This window comes from Ornithodoros turicata, chromosome 1 (genome assembly GCF_037126465.1).
Source record: "Ornithodoros turicata isolate Travis chromosome 1, ASM3712646v1, whole genome shotgun sequence".
In the NCBI taxonomy this organism is placed as follows: domain Eukaryota; kingdom Metazoa; phylum Arthropoda; class Arachnida; order Ixodida; family Argasidae; genus Ornithodoros; species Ornithodoros turicata.
In genome coordinates, this window is record NC_088201.1 from 165,445,758 (window position 1) to 165,466,452 (window position 20,695).

At 49.1% G+C, this 20,695-nt stretch overlaps 2 protein-coding genes and 4 non-coding genes across 6 annotated transcripts; 1 reads left to right on the forward strand and 5 right to left on the reverse strand.

The window, feature by feature from the left end:
• Positions 1–18: 18 nt before the first annotated feature.
• On the forward strand, positions 19–4,138 carry LOC135388890 (zinc finger protein 208-like). Its single transcript, XM_064618760.1, has 12 exons — positions 19–274; positions 345–608; positions 679–942; positions 1,013–1,292; positions 1,395–1,610; positions 1,713–1,982; positions 2,031–2,275; positions 2,349–2,564; positions 2,635–2,898; positions 2,969–3,232; positions 3,303–3,578; positions 4,002–4,138. Exons 1-12 carry the CDS (start codon positions 19–21, stop codon positions 4,136–4,138), a joined length of 2,952 nt encoding a protein of 983 aa, XP_064474830.1.
• A 10,960-nt stretch (positions 4,139–15,098) lies between these two features.
• Positions 15,099–15,171, reverse strand: Trnav-uac (transfer RNA valine (anticodon UAC)). Its single transcript has one exon. It is a non-coding gene; the product is annotated as a tRNA-Val (tRNA).
• Positions 15,172–17,715: 2,544 nt separating this feature from the next.
• LOC135388897 (uncharacterized) lies at positions 17,716–19,667 on the reverse strand. The gene is made up of 5 exons (XM_064618773.1): positions 19,525–19,667; positions 19,279–19,443; positions 18,944–19,115; positions 18,628–18,876; positions 17,716–18,534 (listed from the first exon to the last, which is right to left on the reverse strand). Exons 1-5 carry the CDS (start codon positions 19,665–19,667, stop codon positions 17,716–17,718), a joined length of 1,548 nt encoding a protein of 515 aa, XP_064474843.1.
• Positions 19,668–19,919: 252 nt separating this feature from the next.
• Trnav-uac (transfer RNA valine (anticodon UAC)) lies at positions 19,920–19,992 on the reverse strand. The gene has a single exon. It is a non-coding gene; the product is annotated as a tRNA-Val (tRNA).
• Positions 19,993–20,213: 221 nt separating this feature from the next.
• Positions 20,214–20,286, reverse strand: Trnav-uac (transfer RNA valine (anticodon UAC)). The gene has a single exon. It is a non-coding gene; the product is annotated as a tRNA-Val (tRNA).
• A 221-nt stretch (positions 20,287–20,507) lies between these two features.
• Positions 20,508–20,580, reverse strand: Trnav-uac (transfer RNA valine (anticodon UAC)). Its single transcript has one exon. It is a non-coding gene; the product is annotated as a tRNA-Val (tRNA).
• Between the last annotated feature and the right edge of the window lie 115 nt (positions 20,581–20,695).

The window sequence follows — 20,695 nt, forward strand, 5'->3', positions numbered from 1 at the left end:
TGTATAACAAGCGAACACATGGGCGAGAAGCCCTATAAGTGTGACCCCTGTACAGCGGAGTTCACCCAGAGTTTTAGCCTGTCGCGCCACAAGCGAAAACACACTTGTGAGAAACCCTTCAAGTGCGACATCTGTCCTGCAGAGTTGAGCTCCAGTGCGGGCCTGTTGTATCACAAGCGAAAACACATGGGCGAGAAGCCCTATAAGTGCGACTTCTGTACAGCGGAGTTCACCCAGAGTTTTAGCCTGTCGCGCCACAAGCGAAAACACACTGGTGAGAAGCCCTTCAGGTGCGACTTCTGTCCTGCAGAGTTCAGCTGGTGAGCGAATCTCGCGCGCCACAGGCGGACACACGGGCGAGAAGCCATACAAGTGTAATCTCTGCCCTGCAGTGTTCAGCCACAGGACAGCACTGTCACATCACAAGCACGCACACACGGGAGAAAAGCTGCACAAGTACGACCTCTGTCCTGCAGAGTTCAGCTCCAGTGCGGGCCTGTTGTATCACAAGCGAAAACACATGGGCGAGAAGCCCTATAAGTGCGACTTCTGTACAGCGGAGTTCACCCAGAGTTTTAGCCTGTCGCGCCACAAGCGAAAACACACTGGTGAGAAGCCCTTCAAGTGCGACCTCTGTCCTGCAGAGTTCAGCTGTGGCGCGAATCTCGCGCGCCACAGGCGGACACACGGGCGAGAAGCCATACAAGTGTAATCTCTGCCCTGCAGTGTTCAGCCACAGGACTGCACTGTCACATCACAAGCACGCACACACGGGAGAAAAGCTGCACAAGTACGACATCTGTCCTGCAGAGTTCAGCTCCAGTGCGGGCCTGTTGTATCACAAGCGAAAACACATGGACGAGAAGCCCTATAAGTGTGACTTCTGTACAGTGGTGTTCACCCAGAGTTTTAGCCTGTCGCGCCACAAGCGAAAACACACTGGTGAGAAGCCCTTCAAGTGCGACCTCTGTCCTGCAGAGTTCAGCTGTGGCGCGAATCTCGCGCGCCACAGGCGGACACACGGGCGAGAAGCCATACAAGTGTAATCTCTGCCCTGCAGTGTTCAGCCACAGGACAGCACTGTCACATCACAAGCACGCACACACGGGACAAAAGCTGCACAAGTACGACCTCTGTCCTGCAGAGTTCAGCTCCAGTGCGGGCCTGTTGTATCACAAGCGAAAACACATGGGCGAGAAGCCCTGTAAGTGCGACTTCTGTACAGCGGAGTTCACCCAGAGTTTTAGCCTGTCGCGCCACAAGCGAAAACACACTGGTGAGAAGCCCTTCAAGTGCGACCTCTGTCCTGCAGAGTTCAGCTGTGGCGCGAATCTCGCGCGCCACAGGCGGACACACGGTCGAGAAGCCATACAAGTGTAATCTCTGCCCTGCAGTGTTCAGCCACATCACAAGCACGCACACACGGGAGAAAAGCTGCACAAGTACGACCTCTGTCCTGCAGAGTTCAGCTCCAGTGCGGGCCTGTTGTATCACAAGCGAAAACACATGGGCGAGAAGCCCTATAAGTGCGACTTCTGTACAGCGGAGTTCACCCAGAGTTTTAGCCTGTCGCGCCACAAGCGAAAACACACTGGTGAGAAGCCCTTCAAGTGCGACCTCTGTCCTGCAGAGTTCAGCTGTGGCGCGAATCTCGCGCGCCACAGGCGGACACACGGGCGAGAAGCCATACAAGTGTAATCTCTGCCCTGCAGTGTTCAGCCACATCACAAGCACGTACACACGGGAGAAAAGCTGCACAAGTACGACCTCTGTCCTGCAGAGTTCAGCTCCAGTGCGGGCCTGTTGTATCACAAGCGAAAACACATAGGCGAGAAGCCCTATAAGTGCGACTTCTGTACAGCGGAGTTCACCCAGAGTTTTAGCCTGTCGCGCCACAAGCGAAAACACACTGGTGAGAAGCCCTTCAAGTGCGACCTCTGTCCTGCAGAGTTCAGCTGTGGCGCGAATCTCGCGCGCCACAGGCGGACACACGGGCGAGAAGCCATACAAGTGTAATCTCTGCCCTGCAGTGTTCAGCCACATCACAAGCACGTACACACGGGAGAAAAGCTGCACAAGTACGACCTCTGTCCTGCAGAGTTCAGCTCCAGTGCGGGCCTGTTGTATCACAAGCGAAAACACATGGGCGAGAAGCCCTATAAGTGCGACTTCTGTACAGCGGAGTTCACCCAGAGTTTTAGCCTGTCGCGCCACAAGCGAAAACACACTGGTGAGAAGCCCTTCAAGTGCGACCTCTGTCCTGCAGAGTTCAGCTGTGGCGCGAATCTCGCGCGCCACAAGCGGACACACGGGCGAGAAGCCATACAAGTGTAATCTCTGCCCTGCAGTGTTCAGCCACAGCACAGCACTGTCACATCACAAGCACGCACACACGGGAGAAAAGCTGCGCAAGTGCGACCTCTGTCCTGCAGAGTTCAGCTCCAGTGCGGGCCTGTTGTATCACAAGCGAAAACACATGGGCGAGAAGCCCTATAAGTGCGACTTCTGTACAGCGGAGTTCACCCAGAGTTTTAGCCTGTCGCGCCACAAGCGAAAACACACTGGTGAGAAGCCCTTCAAGTGCGACCTCTGTCCTGCAGAGTTCAGCTGTGGCGCGAATCTCGCGCGCCACAGGCGGACACACGGGCGAGAAGCCATACAAGTGTAATCTCTGCCCTGCAGTGTTCAGCCACAGCACAGCACTGTCACATCACAAGCACGCACACACGGGAGAAAAGCTGCGCAAGTGCGACCTCTGTCCTGCAGAGTTCAGCTCCAGTGCGGGCCTGTTGTATCACAAGCGAAAACACATGGGCGAGAAGCCCTATAAGTGCGACTTCTGTACAGCGGAGTTCACCCAGAGTTTTAGCCTGTCGCGCCACAAGCGAAAACACACTGGTGAGAAGCCCTTCAAGTGCGACCTCTGTCCTGCAGAGTTCAGCTGTGGCGCGAATCTCGCGCGCCACAGGCGGACACACGGGCGAGAAGCCATACAAGTGTAATCTCTGCCCTGCAGTGTTCAGCCACAGCACAGCACTGTCACATCACAAGCACGCACACACCGGAGAAAAGCTGCGCAAATGCGACCTCTGTCCTGCAGAGTTCAGCTCCAGTGCGGGCCTGTTGTATCACAAGCGAAAACACATGGGCGAGAAGCCCTATAAGTGCGACTTCTGTACAGCGGAGTTCACCCAGAGTTTTAGCCTGTCGCGCCACAAGCGAAAACACACTGGTGAGAAGCCCTTCAAGTGCGACCTCTGTCCTGCAGAGTTCAGCTGTGGCGCGAATCTCGCGCGCCACAGGCGGACACACGGGCGAGAAGCCATACAAGTGTAATCTCTGCCCTGCAGTGTTCAGCCACAGCACAGCACTGTCACATCACAAGCACGCACACACGGGAGAAAAGCTGCGCAAATGCGACCTCTGTCCTGCAGAGTTCAGCGAGAGTGCGGGCCTGCGGCGTCACAGGCGAACACACACGCGCGAGAAGCCATACAAGTGCGACCTCTGCCCAGCGGAGTTCAGCCAGGGCGCGAGTCTGTCGCATCACAAGCGAAAGCACACTGGCGAGAATCCCGGTAAGTGCAATACCTGTGTCGCAGAGTTAAGCCAGAGCGCAAGCCTGTCATGTCACAAGCAAGAACGTGTTTGCGAGAAGCCCTATAGGTGCAACATCTGTCGCAGAGTTCACCCTGAAGGACAGCCTGACTCGCCAGAAGCGAAAACACACATGAGAAGCCGTATAAGTGCGACGTCTGTGGTACAGAGTTCAGCTCCAGCGGGAACGTGTCGCGCCACAGGCGCATGCACACGGGCGAGAGGCCACACAAGTGCGATCCCTGTCCTGCACAGTTTGTCGATAGTAGTACGCTGCGGTGTCACAAACAAAAACACGTAGACGAGAAGCCCTAACCTCTGTTCTTCAGAGTTCGCACATGCACGAAATTGCAGTGTCACTAGTGGACACACACGGACGAGAAGCCATACAAATTCAATCTCAGTTCCTGCAAGCTTGAGCAAGAGCAGGACCTATGTCGGCGTGAAGAAGTACAACCTGTGTCCTGCAGAGTTCAGCCACAGCAACGTGTACCCACAGCAGGGATTCAGTGACTCCTTTGACAAAAAAGTTTGGGTGTGACACTGCGGTTGTCCCGGGCAGCCTGCACCTAGCTGGCGCCTTTTCCGCAACTCACTTTAGATAGAGTCATGCAAGTAAAGTTAATAAACCTATAGTTTTCTCAACACCGACTCATTCATCATGACCCATTCCGCATACATCAAGTGCCAGTGTGGAAATTTTTGTTTGTCCCTGGCGGAGGAAATGTCTCCGATGGAGAGGCAGGCACGTTCATCAACGTGTTTTATTAACATCTAAAACACGAGGGGCACTTTTTGTGCTGAGAAATATTAGATGCTGCACTGCCTTCATGTTGACCGCCTTCCTCGAACGTGTACATTGCGCGGAGCGGGGCATTGTATTATTATAGGAACGTAACTGATGTATAGCAGTAGGGAAATGTCCCTTGTGAGTTTTTAAAGGATCCCGAGGAGCCCTGCCTTGGGCACTGTCGTGGCTGTTGTTTGCTTGTCAAGGGTGGGTGGTCTCGTTATAATTTCTGTCGGCAAACGTTGTTCCGCGCGAGGCAAAATAGTGAGGTAACCACCACCTAGCACCAAACCTGCGAATAGGGGAAGTGAAACCCCGTTTCAAACCAGCCCATCTGGTGCTCACAGGGGGCCAAACAGTTACCGGCATGCGGCGGCGATTGCCCGCTCAAAAGTCACATGATAGAGCCGAGTCGTTGGGCTCTGCTAACGAAGTGCAAAACCTCTGCCCTGCACAATACAAAGAAAACAATTTTTTCGACGATGCTGCCGTTCCTTGCCGGGAGAGGGTGGGATGAATGGTAGATGACTGTTTGGTTTTGCTCTGTCATGAATAATGTGGCCTCTAATATAACCCTACATTGTTTTGAATATTGTGCCTTAGTTCTGCGAGCAAACGCTATGCTTACATCAGTCGACTACAAATCTGTCTGCGCTCTCAATGTCTACATTCTGCAATTTCAGGAGCGAGAGAAAGCAGTGGTTGGCTTCATATTAAGGACGAGCTCAGTCAGGGATTCTATAGGCAAAACTTCAATCTTGTTTACGAATGTTGTGCATTTCTGTCAGCTTTTCAAGATATGCTGAGCCTCCACAAGTTTCGATGACAAGTTTCGAGGAGCGGGTGCAGTAATCATAAGCCCACCTATTGCAATGATGTCATGTTCTGGAGAGGGCACTCGTCTCCTAGCAACGACGCCGTCGTCTGGGGAGGTTCACATGCTGAAGTCACGTGACGTTGATCGAAAGATGGGTAGATGGGAGAGATGTCTTCTCCCTCTTTTGTGTTTTCACGATGGTCGGAGCGATCGGAGGATATGTCACGCGGGGCTCCTCTGAGTGCAGGAAGTGCACCCCCCGGGAGCAGTAGCGGATCCAAGGGGGGGGGGGGTGGCGATGCCCCCAAAACGTTAGTTTGTACATTTAATTTCCATTTCCCCCTCCCCCACTACGCGCTCCGACAAAGAAACCGCCCCCCCCCAGACCGAGGGTCTGGATCCGCCCCTGCCAGGGAGGCAACAACGTTGCCAGTTGAGAGCCAGACGCTCCGTTGTAGTCTAACATGACGTCACAGTTCTTAATAGTAACCATTTTCTGTAGCTCTTGCCTCACGTAGAGCCAAATATTTTGCAGGAATGTAAAGTGAGACAAGAAGAGTTTAGCAACATAACTGATAGGATTTTGAAGGCACGAGATTTGGTTCGTATAGTTCGTAGAGGCACTTTAATGACATCTCAGGAGTGGACATTGCAAGACACTCGTATGGGTTCCCAATCCCAGTTAAAAGATTAACGAGATTAAAAGTTGGGAAAGATGACGTCCCTGGGCGGCACGCTTCCGCAGCGCGATGTAGAGTCACTAAACGGGGTGCAGAGTAGCGACACTGAGTCACGCCGACGAGCGAGTCCGCCATTTTGAGTCAGGCGCGGCTGCGTTGCCTAGCAATGGGACCCAAATCTCCCCCTTCTCTGGTGAAGAAGAATGCGCAGTCGATCCAGCTCGCAACCCAGGAAATCGGTTTTGCGTGGAGCAGGGAAGGATAACTGACTTATTTTCGTTATCGTTTCCATTTTCGTTACTGCTATATTTTCGTTTCCGTTATCTGTTTCTGAAACCGGCCTTTCAATTTCGTTTCCGTTACGTTTCCGTTACTGTTTCCGGTAATGGAACGGCTATTACAGAGCTGCGGGAGGACAGCCCGTCCGGCTCTATTAGCACCCTAGCTGTTTTGCCCAAGTGCTGCTTCGGTATCACGCTACACACTACACAAGTAATTTTGCGTCGTTGGGATGCGCACATCTTGCAAGCCTTAAAATAAATAATGTAGGAACATGTCTTTGGTCACTCGGAGTCCAGCAACTCAAGATGGGCGTAACCTTCATCCAATGTCGCATTCATAAGCAGACGCTCTTGGTGGTAAATAATACTGTCATGGTCACGGTGAAATAAAAACAAACAAACGAAATAAGTAACTAAAAATCGTAGGTTCTCATCCTTGTGCTATGGTGGACTATAGTCATGTGTTGACGTCATGGAGCTACGAGGACTGGGACGAGGTAAACGAGGGATGCACCCTCGAGATCCATTATTGTGCCTTCTTTCCATGCTCTCGTGTACTATGTAGAGCTTTACAGGGAATGGAGTCATCAAAATACAAAAACAAAAATAGAAAGTCACTAAAATTCCATCCCACAACAGGAATAGCCATTACCCGAATTACCGGACGATAATTTTCGTTTCCGTTTCTGTTTCCGGTAATGGAGGACCGTGGTATGCGTTTTCGTTTCCGTTACCATTATCGTTACCCTTTCCTGGCGTGGAGGCAGACTTGTGCGTAACGCGTTACTAGTAATTGCGTTACTTGTAATCAATTACTTTTTTGAGTAATTTTTCGAGTAATCAATTAATTTTTGGAGTAATCGATTACTCAGTAATTGATTACTTTTCCGGCAGAGATTAACTTATTTTTCAGATGTTCTGCCCCAAGTCAAGCCCCTCGTGCCGTCAGCCTTTGTTGGATCGTTCTACTATAGCAAGCACAGGTCAATGTACTAACGTTCTGGAATTTTAGGGTCTCTCTCCCTAATCTTTTCCTACACCAGTATTGTGGTACCTGAAGGTTTAGAGGTTTAGTGAGTCATGGGGAAGTTCCAGGCAATGTTCTTCCACAATCGGGTCAATGTCTTCCCGGGCGATATATACAGTAGACGTACAGATCTACCTGTCCTAAGCGTTTTTGTTTTTCGTGTTATTTCAGCTGTTCTGCTATTGAACCTTTCTTTCTTTCCTTTCTTTTTTTTTCTTTTTTTCTGGGGCACACAAAGACAGGTATAATTTGTGTGAATGCAAAGTAACGACCGGAGTAACGCGTTACTTTTTTACTCGTTACTCAATTACATTTGGAGTCGAGTAATTGGTAACGGTAATCAATTACTTTTTGCGTAGAAGTAACGGTAACGGTAATCAATTACTTTTTTCGAGTAACGGGCACAAGTCTGCGTGGAGGTGACCCAACATGAATGGCGCGCGTTCTTGGAAGAAGAAACCACGTGACACGATCGGCCCAATCGCGGACACCGAACGGCGGCTCCGGCGAGGAAAAGGCATGCGATACTCTGTACGCCTATTTAGTGACTCTAGCTCGATGCTGCATGATACTTTTGTTGCCGACAGGGTACGTCATTGGGGTACATACAGATCATCATAGACGGGGTTCAGTCAGTTCAGCATCTGGTTGACTGGAAAGGGAAGGATGAAAACCGTTTTTGCTGCATGCGCGCTATCAAAGCCCTTTCATATAGTTACCTCATGTGTCTAAAACCTCTCGTAAACCAAGCTTTGGACCAGGGTTCTTACGAGAGCATGGTTACGCTCACATCGGAGGTCAAATCGAACTTGGAGTCTGGAGCAAAGTTCTTTGTGGCGCTCCAGGCCGGGCTGGATGTGGGGTTCGTACAAGAGTGCAGTAGAGAGTACAGTAGTACAAGATATCCAGATGGACAGGCGCCGCTCCAAGGTTTGGGGGGCCCTAGTCTCGGGTCTATGTAATCGAGCAACAGTGGTCCAAGGAGTATGCTCAGGGCCTCTGAAGCTGTATGTTTCGTTATTCCATAACACACAGTTAATGCACAACTTGATCCATGATCACCACAAGCTCCCGTGCCAAGGCTAATCGTAACATTATTGGGAACCTTGGCCTAGACCCTAGACAGAGTGTCCCACCGAAAGTGGACTAGGGGTTTAAAAGAGGACCAGCTACCCTACGCGGATGAAACCAACTGTTAGTTTGTTAGCTGCCATGTGAGCCCCCAAAATATATTTTTCCTGCGCCTAATTAAATAATTAGCAATAATTAATTAGCTGTTTTTTCAATTGTGGGTCCAGCGCCCAGGTGTGAATTCGGAAGTTGCAGATCATCTTGAAAAACAGATAACAGAAGTGAAACCCGGTCGCTACGCCAAGCGGTTCCTTTTTTTCCCAGGTACGAAAATTGCTTTCAGAAGCTACCCGCAGCCAAAAGCGCTCTCCGGAATTGCGCGCCCGAGCGCGGCGACTGTGACGCTATATGAAAGACGCGTTATGAACGAGATAACGTATTTTTGTGGTGCTGGCCTTGATTCTAGCGCTTGTCGCCGCATGACGTGTTGTGGAAAAGCGCGAGAGAGTAAACGTGTGCTATCTCTTGCTATAAGCTGCAAAGACGCAGGCACAGTGATACGTCTGTATTGTCTGAAGAAGGAAGTTTCATACTTGGAGAAAACAAAGCGGTGCGATGAATAAATGTCACTCAAAAGTAAAATCTGCTTCTGAACTTTTTCCTGTCCACTTCAGTTGCAGTCTACAGGATGTGTTCAAAAAGGACACCACCTGAGGCAATACAACACTGACAGCGGTTCAGAATGTCCGCGGTCGCCCGTCTGATTACATTTTCTGGAATCTCGCAACAGACTTTAATTATTTGCGCTTTTAGTGCATCCGACGTGGCAGAAATCAAGGGGAGTGAGATCTGGGGACCTTGCAGGCTATTCCACCGGTCCGTGGCGCCCTATTCAATGCTCGCCGAATGTCGCATTGAGCCAACTTCTGGACTGGCTACCGCTGTGAGCAGGGGCACCGTCGTGCTGGTACCACATACGGGGCAGAGTAGCCAACGGAAGATCGCAGCAAAGCTGGTTCACAGGTCCTTCCAAAATTTCCGTGACGTACCTCTTCGCAGTTAGCGTCTGAAGCCGGACCAATGATTCGACCATCATAGACCCCGCACCAGACACTGAAGCTCCACTGGTACTGGTGTTTGGACTGGGCAACCCAGTGTGGGTTCCTTTCGCTCCAATAATGTGCGTTATGCAAGTTGACTTCCCCGTTCCTTGAAAAATTGGCTTCATCATTCCAGAGAACATTACTGAGGAAATAATTTTCTTCGTCGCATTTTATTAGTCCAGTTCAGCTTTGGAGGTCCCTGGGTTCCGCACTTTGATGCAGTTGGACATTATAGGGGTGCACGCCAACTCTTTTCAGCGTTCGCCGACTTCGATGCTGTCTCTTGGGCACTCACATCACAGACGCTGGCGTGAGGATTGGCAGCCATGAATGCCAAGACATCCGTCTCTACGTCCTCACCTAAGGTGGTTGCTATGCGCCGCTTCTTCTTGAAGCCTCCGGTCTGACTGAGTGTTTCGTGGATCCTGATTATTGTGTTAGGCGCAACTTTGTCTCCAGGGTGCCACTCTCGGTATATTTCGGCCGCCTTCCCCTTGTTCCCATCAGCCGCACCCAACGCAAGAACCATATGCGCCTTCTCATTCGTGACGCAGGACTGGATTTCCTGGATTTTCCAGGCAGGACTTCCGGACGCAGGACTGGATGCCCTCGCCCCGGACCAGGTCGGTGCGCAATTGCCGCATTCAGTCTATGGAAGATGCTCTGTCATCTAGGCAGCCTGGGTCTAGCCCCCCTCCCCCTTCAAACTATTCCTGTTGCGAGTGGCTTGCCCTGTCTCGTTTCTGTACTCCCAGCCTCGTTCAGTCACTGGTAAGGCATGGTTACCAACAGGCAGTATATGGAATTCGCACATCAATCAACCTCACATATGCAGGTCTTATTTCAGAGGAGACTTAATTATCACTGCGTCTAGCTGCAAGGACACGCAGCTGGCATATGACTCTTGCTTGTGGAAGGGGTGCTAGCTGGTGCAGTGCAAGGACGCTCTGTCCCTTTCTCCTACTCCGGCACAGGAATTTCTTATAGCCCAAGTCCATTTCACCGAGCCCCTGACTTACGCGACAATTGGTTGTTATTGGTCAGCTTGTCCCAGATTATTGACACTGCGAAGGCTACCCTCTGCATGACCGTCTGGGAGAACAGCCAGCAGCAGTTACACAGCAGAGAACACTCGGCAGTTATTGTTCATTTCCTCCTTGGGGACTAAGATATGTTTCGCTTCCAATGCCTTGTAAGGGAGGATGTCTTACAAGCTAACTGTGTCTCGAGTATGTGAACTGTGTCTGAGTCTCGGGTTGCTCAGCAGACGATATCTTGTTGGTTCTGACGAGCATTGGACATAAGAGCCGGGTAGGGGGTCTATGCGCTCGATCGTCTTCAGGAGACTTGCTGAATTTCAAGCCCTAGCCATCAGTCTTTGAGCAAGGTCTACCTCAAGAGTTGCTTTCCCTTGCGTTGTCTGGAGTCATACATCTCGCGTGCCTTCCCTGACCGTGCTGCTTACTCTGATATTCTAATATATTGTCAACTCAAAACTCCACAGCAAATTGAATAAAGCGTCACTAGAGCTAGCTTGTATATTGACACCATGATCTTCGAGGTACATCTTCAAAGTTCAAGATATCGATGTCCTCATGGTGTGTTCAAGGTAACGGGTTTGCAGACAGGGTTCTAGCATGAGAGCAGACTCTTGTGTACGGTGCCTTCTGCAAGTGCGCCGGAGGGACCGGCAACTGGAGCGACAGATCCTGGAACCAACGCCCATACATACGCTTCATCCTTCATAGATTTCGCTTTTTTTCCCCTGTGGTACTCTCACGTCACCTGCCCTGACTCAAACGGGATTATATAGGCAAACCTAAAGCTAAACATTTGCTTCCAATTTGATATCTCTGACTACGAAAAAAAAAGTTCGTAGAAAGCTACGACGAAAGCTCTAACTTCAGTTAAGTACCGTTCCTTAAAACGCAATTATAGGATCGTATTATAGTAGCGAAGGCTCTTGTGAATATTTTGTGACTCTCATGGAGGTATACAGATTTTGGTGGGATTTCTGGCTCAAATTGCGGATTATGGCACATGGTTTGAAGAATTGGAGGAATTAAATTACATCCATAACCTAACTGGCTTTAATTCGTATGCGCTTGTGAAATCGCATAATGGCACTGGCATCCAACCACGCGGCTTCCTCGATATCGTTTCAAACGTTGTGTGCACCGGTCATGTGCAACTCGTTAATGCCTTCGCATCAGTCAGAATCGTATCTATTGAAGTTTAATGTAGGAAACAAACTTAATCAACGAATTTAATCCCAACTGCGCTTCGGCAAATGGTCATAGCAGACGACGCATGGTAATCATCAGCTGTCATCATGCTTTTCTGTTGCGCATACGAGGCTTAACACCTATTAAGTTGAATAGATACTTAAATTCTCAAACTTCATACACCGCGATTTTCATATTCTTATGCATATCATCATATTTTACCACATTTTACGCTAACGTCGTGCAACGACAACGACATCGGCATCATTCATCCATGGCGGCAAGCTGCAAGTAAACACTACGAAGTAAACGTAAACATTGCAGTTTTAGCAACGGGAAAGTAGCTTCTAGTGTGTAGCTTGCAGCCTCCTTTACTCTTGTGGTCCATGTCTAGCTTAGCGGCGCGCACTCGATTTCAAACTTCCAATCTACATACCTGGATGGAATTATGCATGGTGCATCGTAATCGAGAATAATCAAGCGGCGGTCGGTTCCACAAATTCCTCCAGAGATCTGCTTCCCCGGGAAAGTTTCGGCAGCGGCGACCATGTCATCTCCATGCGCCCATTGTTTAAATATGACAGCTTACGCACATCTCGCACTCTTCCCAGCATGCCTTTCGCCTGTTCGTTGCTAAGACTCATAGCAACTCCGCTGGCGGACGACAGTTGGCCTCCTCCTCACGCAATTGCTCCGCGCCAAACTTGGCACTGTCTTCCGCTAGCGCTAGCACAGTCTCGAACAACTGCTTGGGGAGGGGGACTACCGCCCCCGTACCCCCCCCGCGTGTAATATGTCGACCTAACCTCACCTAACCTCACTACACTTCGTGTAGTGAGGAAAACCAGGCTCTATGGCTAATGCGTAGGAGTACCACAAATGATACCCGTCGGGATCTAGTGCTTTCATTTTGCATTCTTGGCAACGAGCGAGAGGGAACAGGCGAAAGGCATGCTGGGAAGAGTGCGAGGTGTGCGTAAGCTGTCATAGGTAAACAATGGGCGCATGAAGATGACATGGTCGCCGCTGCCGAAACTTTCCCGGGGAAGCAGACCTCTGGAGGAATTTGTGGAACGGACCGCCGCTTGATTATTCTGGATTACGATGCACCATGCATAATTGCATCCAGATATGTAGATTAGAAGTTTGAAATCGAGTGGCACCGCTAAACTAGACATGGACCAAATCACGTGCGTATCATTATATAAGTATTTTTCCATGGACCATCCGTTCTTTCATTCCCTACACATGCGTGCACGACCATACTCGTGATGCGACCAAAACAAAAAAAAGTACACTTGTTTCCGCTCGTGATCGAATCGAGGACCTTGGGCGTGTAAAGCACACGTGATATCCACTACACCACGGAAAGAACTGCGCTGTTTAGGATGGCACGTTGCATGCCCTAGAAAAAGCATATTCTACAGGGCATGGGATGAATGGTTTAGAAAGATATGTAACCCACCTGGTCTTACCGGAGGAATGACGTGCGAATCATTATGTATGTCAACGGTTTCGTAGACTTTGCAAAACCTGCAGTTGGCAGACCATGGAACATATATGCCTTTCTGTTCCAACCATGCTTTCACAGAGAGCGTTGATGTATGAAGCTTGAAAAATAATGTTTTCATGTTCGGCTTTATGTGCATGCGTTTGACCCTGTGTAAAACGTCCGCTCCAGGCCACTCAGACGGAATTTGCCTGTAAATTGGCACGGGAAACAAGGTATCTATGAAATGGGCTGCCAACACTTTCTTTGAAACCGAAAAGAGGTAATCTGGGGTAAACCTGACTTTTAGAAAGTTGACGCAGTCCACGACCTCCTGATAAAACCCTGTCAACTGCAAGGCTTGCTCGTGGAAGCCAACATATATATCAGGCATATAGTTATAGGCTACTGCTCTCTTCACGGCGTCTAATAGGGGGTGCACAGACTGCCTATAAGACCAGATTCTCATAATTAGCTGCTTTACAAACAAGTGCTGTAGACCTAAACCTCCATCCTTGACTTTCTTGAAAAGGTTTTCTCGGCGCATTCTTTCAAATGTTGAGCACCATATCGTGGTGGCAAACACGCGATGGCATGCATGTACGATTTTACGGGAACACTGAAGTACTTGCAAAATGTATACCATTTTCGCCACCAAAAACACATTGCAAACTGAAGCCCACTGGAATATTGACAGTTCCTTGCCTCTCCAAGTGAATGCATGCTTTTTCATCTTATCAATTCTTTCTCACCACATCCTGTTTGTGTTTCTACTTGCGTGTAATGGCACCCCCAGGTAGTCCGGGTTGCTCGTCTGCCACTTGATATCGCAAAATATTTCTGGAGTTGAACCCCAAAGCCCACACCATACTCCTAAAGACTTCTCTTTGTTTACTTGAGCTCCAGAAGCTGCACAAAACAAGTCGACCTGCTCCATTATTTTTTCGACGCTTCTCTTATCTTTCACCAAGAACGCAACGTCATCTGCATACGCCACAACTTTAACTTCAACACCACCCAGCTGAAAGCCATGAACGTCATACTGACAGATTACGTGTCTACACAACGGTTCTAAGTACAAATCGAAAAGTAAAGGCGATAAAGGACAACCTTGCCGGACCGAAGCTCCAAGCGCAATCGGGGTGGCAATGAATCTATTCACCACAAGGCTCGTTGCAACTAGTTTGTAGCACAACTTGATGCGATTTACAAACCTATCTCCCCTGTTGACATGACGCAGCAATGCGAACAGGTATGTATGACAAATTCTATCGAAAGCTTTCGAAAGATCCAACTGTAGCATCGCCACATGCCCACCCTCATATCTGCACCAGTCCAACACCGTACGAACTAGATGTATATTGGTTTGTATTCTTCTATTCTTGATGGCACACGTTTGATCTTCCCCTAGTAGATGGGGCAACACAAATTGCAGACGTGCAGCAAGCACTTTAGCGAAAATTTTGTAGTCAACATTGCAGAGGGTAATAGGTCTATAGTCAGTCACTTTCGGAGTGGACCCCTCAGCTATTTTCTTCGGGATTAATACAGTGTGCGACCTCCGAAAACTAAGAGAAAAAATCCCCTTTTCCTCCGCTTCTGCATAAAGATTAAGTAAAACAGGCGTGAGCAGCTCTACGTACTTCTTGTAGAACTCTGCTCCCAAGCCATCCGGCCCGGGAGTGCGGTTGAAAGCTAACTCTTTGATTGCACACTGTATTTCTGTTGCTGCAATGTCCGACCCTAACATTTCTTTCTCCTCCCCACTTAGCTTTGGCATGGTTGCAACACGGAAACGACTGCCTTGTTAGGGATGGTACATTGCATGTCTTGGAAAAAGTGTATTCCACAGGACTTTGGATGAATGATTTAGGAGATGTAACCCACCCGGTCTCTACCGCAGGAATCACGTGCGTATCATTATGTATGTATTTTTCCATGGACCATCCGTTCTTCCGTTCGGTACGCATGCGTCGAACGACCATACTCCTGTTGCGACAAAAACGAAAATGTATACTTGTTTCCGCTCGGGATCGAACCGAGGACCTTGTGCGTGTAAAGCACACGTGATAACCACTACACCACGGAAACGACTGCCTTGTTTGGGATGGTACATTGCATGTCTTGGAAAAAGTGTATTCCACAGGACTTGGATGAATGATTTAGGAGATGTAGCCCACCCGGTCTCTACCGCAGGAATCACGTGCGTATCATTATGTATAGGGACCGAGTAACGTCTAGGCGGCGCCGCTGCGCACCCCGCGCCCAGCGCCATCTACGGCGGTCTCGACGCAGGTGTCGGGAGCGCTCTAGAATTGCAGCTGTATCAGCTGTGGTTGTCTGTTTGGCGGATGAGAAGTTTAGTTTCTAAGTTCGCACTTAAGGTTACGGATCGTTGTTGTATCATGCCGCCGGGCCTTCCCGAAACCGCACCGTGCCACATACAGACGGGATTTTCTTCAATATGCGACGTGGAGAGCTTCTTCAGAGGCGGTAACCTGAAGAAAGGGAAGTTACTGGTGGATGCTGGACATGTGCACAACGTCCGTGAGATCCGGGATGACGGACACAGTCAGATCGAGGGCTACTGTGTCCCCCAGACACGAATTAATGATCGCAGCCATCACGTGATACTGCATGTGAGTAGATTGACATCCGTTGTTTCTTTTTGCAGTTTTGTTTTGCATGTACCCTGAATACGAACGTAGTTTTCATCTGCTGTGAATAATGAGCGGTTATATCATTGTTCTAATTCACAAAGACTAATTCAGAAAGCATTTTATGCGCAGATCAACGCAGGCAGAAGTTTGCAGAAAGCTACATGTACCTGCAAGGCTGGTGCTGCAGGAAAGTGTAAGCACGCTGCTGCAATTGCACTTTACGTGGAAGTGGAGGACTCGTCAACAAAAACCAGCAAGGCACGAGCGTGGGGTATCCCTGCTGCATCAAAGCAGCACAAGTATCCAAAGTTAGTCAAAGCATCCGGAGGTGTTTCCACAGGTATTTCCATTATTAGACTACTTTTTTCTGAGGTCACCTGAGGTGGTCTGAGTATCATTTACCTGTTGTGTGTGTGTGTGTGCACGCGTGCCGTGTGAGATGATGTAAATGTCTATACCATAACTGGGTTTTATCAGTACATCTTAGATGCTCACATATACATAGTGAAGGGTATCTGATCAAGCCTTGCAGCTCTTTTTAGCAGTCCTCTGCTGTCGCGATTGCAACATGTTCTACACTTCAGATAGATTCGTGCTTCGTTTACATATTATTAGGAGTGTATCTAAAAACATATTTTCGCAGGTCTTCCCAATGTTCCCGAGGTTCCCCTTACGCACGTTCTGAATCACTTCAGTGGCATGGATTGTTCACTGGTTGATATGTTAAGGGCCGAAGGAAGTGCACTGACATCTGCCACGGAGGCGTCAGGCGCTGAAAGCACAGAGGGGGACAACATAACTGTGTTTAGTTGGGATCTCTTGAGACCAGTTTTTCCCAGCTATGTGAGCAGTATCACTGCAAGGGGTATTATGCTCAAGGTGGAGAATTTCCTGGACAGGATAAAGTCAACAGAAAAGGCCTTCTACCTGGAGAGGGTTTTGCTGATGGAGGAAGACGTTCCTGAGCTTTGTAGGATGACCGCCACAGACAGATCATCCTGGCTCAAAGCACGTGAATATCGAATTACAGGGACTAAGGTACCGCAAGGGATGCTAGGACATCTCTGCCATCTGCATATGCTACTTACCTTTTTTTGGTCTCGCGTGCTGTCAGGATTTCTGTCTGCAGTGGTTCACCTATGGTTGCTCAGAGTGCTTAATCTTTTGCTTTCTGCATTGTCTTTATTTACTTTTAACTTTTTCCCATTTACGTATTACGTTGGCGCCCGCAAAGCTATCATTTGCTGTTTGTCTTGCAGAGCCATCAGATATTACGGTGGACACAGTCGCCTGAGGAGCTGGCAGGAAAGATTATAAATGCCATCCCTGTCAGGACAACAGCTATGCAGTATGGAGTATGCATGGAGCCACTTGCACGGCAAAAGTTTGAATCCGTGTCTGGGGTCACTGTCACACAGCTAGGACTGGTCGTCAACTCTGATGATCCGTGGCTTGCTTGCTCTCCAGACGGGATTTTCAGGTAGTTTACATGCGAATTCAGAAATCCTTAGTGCCGGCATTTAGGGTGTGCTTCTAATTGTGCTCCTGCATCTCACTGATTTGAACCCATCTTTTATAGGGATGAAGCAGGCAACGTCTGTTTGCTGGAGATAAAGTGTCCGTATAGCAAACGAAAGGGCAGTGTCCTCGAGCGTCCGCTGCTTGCCTACATCCAGTGCAATCCAGACTACAGCTTAAGGAAGTCACACCCATATTATACACAGATACAAGTGTCACTGTACGTCTTAGGGCTTCATAAGTGCATTTTTTTTGTTTACTCGGACACTGATTATTTGATGCTTGAGATATGTCGCAGTGACGACTTCCTGAGGGACTCCGTGCCGCACTTAAGGGAATTCTATTTTGTACACTTTCTGCCAGCGCTGGTAGACAGATACACCATATAATTTATGCACCATGTGTAAATTGATGAAAAACCGTGTTAATGTGGATGACTGCATGAAAAGCCTTTTTATTAAAATTGCATTGTTTCATCATTTTTACGAAAGATTCCTGGTTTCACATTAGTGATTACACATATCACATGCATTATCTTGTCCATATGTTCTGCCAGGTCATGAGGAATTCTTCGGTTTAAAATGTCAAAGATTCTCAGTCTTTGGATTACCCTTTCCACATGTATCCGCACAGATGCAGTTTCATACGTTGCGTCCACTTCTGCCTCAGTAAACTGTGGCTTCGTGGCAAACGGGGGCATCACTAGCGTTGCTTTCTGTTGTCCAACACCAGTCCGGATTCCAGGGAAGCCCTTATCTGCCAGCACGAGGTCTCCAGGCTCTAGCCGTGGTAGAAGACCAGCTTCCACTGTAATGTTGGTGTCACTGGCTCTTCCTCCAAAGCCTGGGGATAAGAATGTCACCAGACCATTCGGTGCTATTCCTATCAGGTACTTCATTGTATACGTCCCCTTGTAGTGGGAGTACCAGAGGTTCTGTGCTTGAACCCCTGCTGGTGTCTCTGCTTTCAATTCTGTGCAGTCTATTATTATCCGGCAATTCGGGTACAACAAGCGAAAACTTGGGGGCATTGTTGCCTGTACTGCAGCCTTGCTTGGCCAGTACAGCCAGGATTTTGTTGCTGCACAGACATGAAAGAGGACATGCTTGAATGCCTTTGCTGCTGTCGTTCGGTGTATCCCGAAGAGAGATGCCAAACACGAAAAGGGCACCCCATGCTTTAACTTCATGAGGAAGAGCAAAAGCTTGTCATTCACATGGAGTTCTCGAGGTTGGCGTCCTGAGTCTGGGAGTAGGCTCTGCAGGAGGGACAGAACCTGTGGATGAACATTGTTTAACAGTATTAGCCACTGGTGACCAGTATTCCTTTTATCAGCTCCTATAATCACATGCACACACAGTTCACTTACCATGAGCGTCACTCCTGTCAGGTCAATCAGCCGCTGCTCGTTATCTGCAATGGACTTATAGCCTCCGAAGTATGGCTCCTTGTATGCTGTGCCAGTGCTCTTGGTCTCATACTGACGCTGTGGACAACTGATGCCGTTGTCAACCATGGAGACACTGCTGACCTGAACGGCGACGCTCGTGTCATAGTGCTCGCAGTAGAAGGCAGAAATGCTCGAACTTCCACTTGACTCTTCAGTCATTGTAGATGCCTATTGAAATTGTACACTTTTAAGAGTCTGGGAGGAGCTATGGGTGCACAAAAAGATTTCAGTATACCTCCTTCAGTGGCGGTTCATCTTCATGTGACGTACACATATCAGGGTCCTGCATTTCAAATACATCTTCTGTAGGACACACGGAAAACTCGTTATGATCGCCTCCCTCGTCTTCCCCGGTGGGCTCCAAGCTCTGGGTGCTCACGGCACCACACTCCCTGCGTCGTTTAGCCCTGCACCAGTTATGCGAAAAATGTATTCTGAACTGTCAAGTAAGCTGTATTATTTATAAACGACCTTGTAACCACAAGAAGTAATGAATGATGAGTAGGGATATTGATAAACCATTGGGGGGGGGGGGGGTAACACACTAAACTCAGAAAAGCACTGGATTACCTTGCGTAGCGATCAGACGATGGAGTCGACCGCTTCCTGTACACGTCGGGGAAGATGGACGGGTTGTAAGCCGGATGCCTCTCCTCATCAGACTTGACATTTCCCACGAAATGCTTACTGCAAATCCTTGAGTGCTTTGTCGGCTCCCACAACTTGCCAGTGCTCCTGCAGAATGGAAAAGTTAGCAATTACAAGCTATTACAAGTCAGCAACCCCCCGGTGAACTACGTCGGTTACACAACTCACGTCTCTCGGCGAACAAGTTGGATCCAAGTTGCACGTCGGTCCTTCTCGTAGGTTTTCCATGGAAAACTGTAAAGTCTGATACTCGGAGAATTGGCGTAGGTCGCGTTGCACCCAACTATGCAGCAGTTGTTGTGACTTGGCATTCTCGCTGCCTAAACAAACCCCAGCGAACGAAGAAGCCGCCGCACAAGCGCGATTGCCAAGGCTTCCTCGTGCTAAACAACGGACGCCCTCCCGACGCTGTTCTCGGGCGCCCCGCGTGGGGGCGCGCCGGTCGCAGCGAAACACGCCGGCTCGGTCCCTATGTATTTTTCCATGGACCATCCGTTCTTCCGTTCGGTACGCATGCGTCGAACGACCATACTCCTGTTGCGACAAAAACGAAAATGCAGACTTGTTTCCGCTCGGGATCGAACCGAGGACCTTGTGCGTGTAAAGCACACGTGATAACCACTACACCACGGAAATGACTGCCTTGTTTGGGATGGTACATTGCATGTCTTGGAAAAAGTGTATTCCACAGGACTTTGGATGAATGATTTAGGAGATGTAGCCCACCCGGTCTCTACCGCAGGAATCACGTGCGTATCATTATGTATGTATTTTTCCATGGACCATCCGTTCTTCCGTTCGGTACGCATGCGTCGAACGACCATACTCCTGTTGCGACAAAAACGAAAATGCAGACTTGTTTCCGCTCGGGATCGAACCGAGGACCTTGTGCGTGTAAAGCACACATGATAACCACTACACCACGGAAACGACTGCCTTGTTTGGGATGGTACATTGCATGTCTTGGAAAAAGTGTATTCCACAGGACTTTGGATGAATGATTTAGGAGATGTAGCCCACCCGGTCTCTACCGCAGGAATCACGTGCGTATCATTATGTATGTATTTTTCCATGGACCATCCGTTCTTCCGTTCGGTACGCATGCGTCGAACGACCATACTCCTGTTGCGACAAAAACGAAAATACAGACTTGTTTCCGCTCGGGATCAAACCGAGGACCTTGTGCGTGTAAAGCACACATGATAACCACTACACCACGGAAACGACTGCGTTGTTTGGGATGGTACATTGCATGTCTTGGAAAAAGTGTATTCCACAGGACTTTGGATGAATGATTTAGGAGATGTAGCCCACCCGGTCTCTACCGCAGGAATCACGT